At 40.3% G+C, this 4,309-nt stretch overlaps 1 protein-coding gene across 1 annotated transcript; it reads right to left on the bottom strand.

Moving 5' to 3' along the window:
* Positions 1-86: 86 nt before the first annotated feature.
* On the bottom strand, positions 87-4,309 carry LOC133627128 (coiled-coil domain-containing protein 60-like). Its single transcript, XM_062010331.1, has 4 exons — positions 4,241-4,309; positions 3,400-3,531; positions 1,626-1,815; positions 87-194 (listed from the first exon to the last, which is right to left on the bottom strand). The coding sequence occupies exons 2-4, from the start codon at positions 3,462-3,464 to the stop codon at positions 87-89; spliced, it is 363 nt and encodes a 120-aa protein (XP_061866315.1). The 5' UTR covers positions 3,465-3,531; positions 4,241-4,309.

The following is a 4,309-nucleotide window of genomic DNA, read 5'->3' as shown; positions in this document are numbered from 1 at the left end:
TCAGTGGGACTTCACAAAGTTAACTCCCCATCTCTGGTCTTCCCTGAGGCAGATCTCAACAGGCAGTTTTCTGCTAGCAGTTTTAGCTAGCTGTTTGATTTAGAGGTGGACTGTGCCCTGAGCGGGGCTACCTTTGTCTGCAACCACTTGCTGAAGTCCTCTTCTGGCATCTGCACGATACTTTCACGTACAAACTGAAACAGAAAAAGGTTCTTTCCTGAACTTTTGATATGTGTGTGAGAGATAACGTGGGAAAATGCGACCATTGTGACAACACAACAAATGGAATGGCTTCTGCAAACAGTTAGTATGGTGCTTTATATCACCCAAATGTTTTTACTGCAACTTTCAGAACAGCTGGATATGCTCTAAAATGAACAAAAATTCTACAACCTTCACTGTAATGTGCATCCTGATTCTTCCAGGTCAAGTGTTTTAAACTGGCAGCACATTCTATCTCCCACTGCAGTAGATATTTTAAAGTAACTTGAAATTCAATAAGAACTTCATTTGGAAACTCTAGCAGTATCAGCTGGGTCATAATTCAATGGTGCTGCCGTTTTTCCTAAAGTGCTAAAGTTTCTTTTGTCTATTCCAGACAGAAGGAGCACCAGAATCCTCCTTCCTCTGTGGCTACTGTTAAGATATGTATGAATAAACAGACAGGAGATTCAATTGTGCTCACAGGTTTTTCTCTATAACTATTGCACTAATATGAGGGATCAAAATTCAAAAGCAACAGAATGGAAACGGCAAAAATATAGATCTAAAACCAGCAAGCAACAGACACCTATATTGAACATGAAGGCAAAGCTGCCTCTCTGATTACTGACTATGCAAATCAGGGCACAAGACAACATGGTTATTTTTATAAGACATCAATAAAATACAGATAGTCTGATCTCAACATATGGAGTGCTAAACCTTTGCAAGGCACGATGAGTCGATATATGCAAGATGCACAGTAAGTTGATGTCTCTCAGGCATTTCTCTTGGTTTTGTGGATTAGGGGAAATAACTGTGAGGAGAACAAAGGGCTCCAGGTGGCACCATTGCCATGTTGTGGAAACTGGTTACCGGTTAGACTACAGAGCCGTGTGCATTCTAAATGCACTCTCTTCCCTTTCCTGGGGAAATCCTTCATTGTCTGCCAATTGCTTCTAGAACTACAAGAACTGAGCCCAACTTACAGTTTCTAGAAGCAGATTATTTGTATTTAATGGTGCTAAGCAAACTGCAGAGTTCCAGACCAGTGATGTAATACATCAGTCAATCATCAGTAGCTCATGGATGTAACTACTGGGAATGATAGGCCTTTTCAGGGTACAAGCTAACGTTTCTTTTCAAGTGTCCCAACAATTTATGGCAGCTGTCACTTGCACTGTGACAGTAAATAACTCAATGATGTAATAATAAAGGGATACTGATTAATAATCCAATGCTTGTCATAATTTCTGTCTTCTAAGGCATTCAAAGTGCCTGGTAAAAGGTAAATATCAGCATCTTCGTTTAGTGAGATCCTACATGATTTCATCTGGTGGCTTTCTGCTACATGAGTTTCACCCAAAGGTGCCTTCTCTCCCCACCACCATCATACAGAAGATCAAGAACTGGACGTGCCTCACCTCCACAGCTGCAGCAATTTCTGGATAACACAGCTCCCACACCTGGAGATTACCCAGTGCCATAAGAAAAGTGTCTGGACGAATTTTCAAGTCTGGAATCTTGCTGTATTTTTCCAGTTTATTTAGGATTTTCTGTACATAATGGTCACTCTTCACAGACTCTGGGAGTCTGGCAAGCAATACAGAAAACCTTTAGCAGAAAGAAGAACAGCAATAAAGGAGAAGCCATGGGAGCAAATGCATATCTGATTAATAACTCTGGGTTTGCCTGGCATTTCTGCCACTTCACCACCTCCATAACTTCCACAGAAAAAATGGTTCTCTGGGGAGTGCAACACTCAGTGTAATTCTGAGTGAATAATGCAAAAGAGCTTTATTTCATTGGACTTGTGCACTAATTCCCCTTGCAGGGCATTGAAGTAGATGCTTCTCCATTGTTCATTTAAATTTTGGATGACAAACTTGGATATGAAAGGAAATAATAAAATCCTAACAAATGTTTCCATTTTACTGCTGATTTGTCCTCTTCATCTTTATTTATTTTGTTTAGCCTCTATGGATTTTACAGTGCAATAAGTGCTGGATCTGACACACTTTCTGTTTCTCTTTACTATCCCTTTTCCCTGTGCTATCATCATTCTCCTCTCTCTGTGTGCTGACATAAATCTCACTGATGTAAGTGCACAGTCTTCATCATCTCACTCTGAATACAGAGCTTCAGAAGGAGACTCACACATTACAATAAAAATAAAACTCTTGTGAGAAGACTGCCTTTTTGGTTTTTTTAGATGTTGTGTATAAATTCTGCTGAGCTGCTTTGACAGTCCTGGAAACTGATGTTCCAGACTTTTTTAGGCCGTGGGTAGCTGGGATGTGCTGGGGCTTTCATTGCAAAGGGCTGAGGATTTGGCAACACATCAGCAGGAAGTGCTGCCTCCCTCTAGTTTAGGATATGTTACCGGGACTGCAGGAGAGGAATGAGGAATTTCCTCCTTAAGCCAGTAAAAAAAGGAAACATGTAGCTCTCATCTTGACTGAGGCCAGTACTACACTCAGTTTTCCTACTCTGTAATCCCACGTCCAAGGAGTTCTTGCGGACAAGCAGCAGGGAACACACTGTGAGCTTGCTGAGGTATTCTGGTAGGCTATTTCTAGTGTGTATCTGGAAGCTGGTGACTGAATACAGGTAACATCCTTTGAAACATAAACAACCAGTAACCTGCAGAACTGCTGCAGGTGATTACTTGCCTTTCTAAGCATTGCAGTACACTCTATATGCTGTTCAAACATTGTTTTGGAGGTTTTTAACATAGAAGGACAACTTAAGGCTCCTTTGCCACCAGTTTCAGCACTATGAATGTTCAGTTCTGTAAGAAGCTATGACTCTAATCCATGTACATTTACACAATCTCTCTCATCTTCAGCACACAGTGTGTGGCAGAAGCCTCCTATAAAGCTGTGTGCTGGGGAAGGTGTGCAAACACAAGGACTGAATGCTTTTTTGCCTAGTATCCCTGGAAAAGAACCGTTATCCTCTCTTACTGTTTCCAATTAACCTATTTACTGAGCAGGGCAAGATCTGCTCCTGGAGATCATATCTCTATTTTTGTGGCTACCAGTTTGAAAAGTGTGTGTTTCCAGCAACTGATTCAATGGTTTCTAGTGATACTTTGCTTTGAGTAGAACAAAAAGGAAAAAAAGCTTTTTGTACTAAAGACAGAACTGTGTGACTTTGACTGTTTCATTTGAAATGAGGGTTTATGCATCTCCTTACCAGTTTAGTCCATCTTCATCATGTTCTGTTTCAGCTGTCATGCCCAGCTGTCTTATTCTCTCCATATCACTTCTGAAATACTTCAATTGTTTCAAAGCCTGGTATTTTCGACGGCATCGCTCTTCCTGGTGCCTACCAAAAATAACCCTTAAAAATTAAAGCTGTGTTTCCAATATGAGCATGGTTAGCTGGGAAGATATTAAGGAAGGCAGGAAACAATGAATGTGAATTGTATATTCAGTCTGTGGACAATGACAACAACTTTTGCCTTTGCAGTATTCTGTATACATTCATATTGCTACAAGCAAATTCAAAACTGGTTACATTTTATATCAGCTTTAGGCTGGAGTTAAGAAAAGTTTTGATGACAGGCTTCAGGTGGTCAACAAGGTAGAAGTGTCACTGATCTGGGAAAAGGCCTTGACAGAGGACATTGCAACCCTTGCTATGAGAAGAGTCAAAGTAACATTGAACACCACAAGGATCTCTGGGCTGAAAGGACAAGACAGCCATACAGATTGTATGGGGACTGAATTTTTCTGTCTTTGGGTGAAAAGGACTATGATGCAAAAGTAAATATATCCAATACTTTTAGCGAAACAACTTTTAGAGAAATCAGTCTGAAATATCCTAAAACTGCTGTAAATATTTAACCTGTAGTGTATTTTCTTTTGTACACAGTCAAAACTTTATCATCCCTATGTTCTCATTTTAATGTCAGTCCCTATGAATGCATCTTTAAAAGGCCCAAAGCCCTAAATCTGGTCAGAAGTGAGGTGTACAGTGTTATGAGCGAGGTGTGTAGTGTTTTAAAAGTATACAGAAATCAATCTCTTCCTACCTCTCAAGGTTCACCAGGGTATTATGTAAACAGCGAGCTGCTTCTTCACGTATTGCTGTGAACTTTTGC

The sequence above is a fragment of the Colius striatus genome, chromosome 17, assembly GCF_028858725.1.
Source record: "Colius striatus isolate bColStr4 chromosome 17, bColStr4.1.hap1, whole genome shotgun sequence".
NCBI classification, from domain to species: Eukaryota; Metazoa; Chordata; class Aves; order Coliiformes; family Coliidae; genus Colius; species Colius striatus.
Note: the sequence above shows the minus strand (reverse complement) of the source record. Positions and strands in the feature narration are given on the sequence as shown.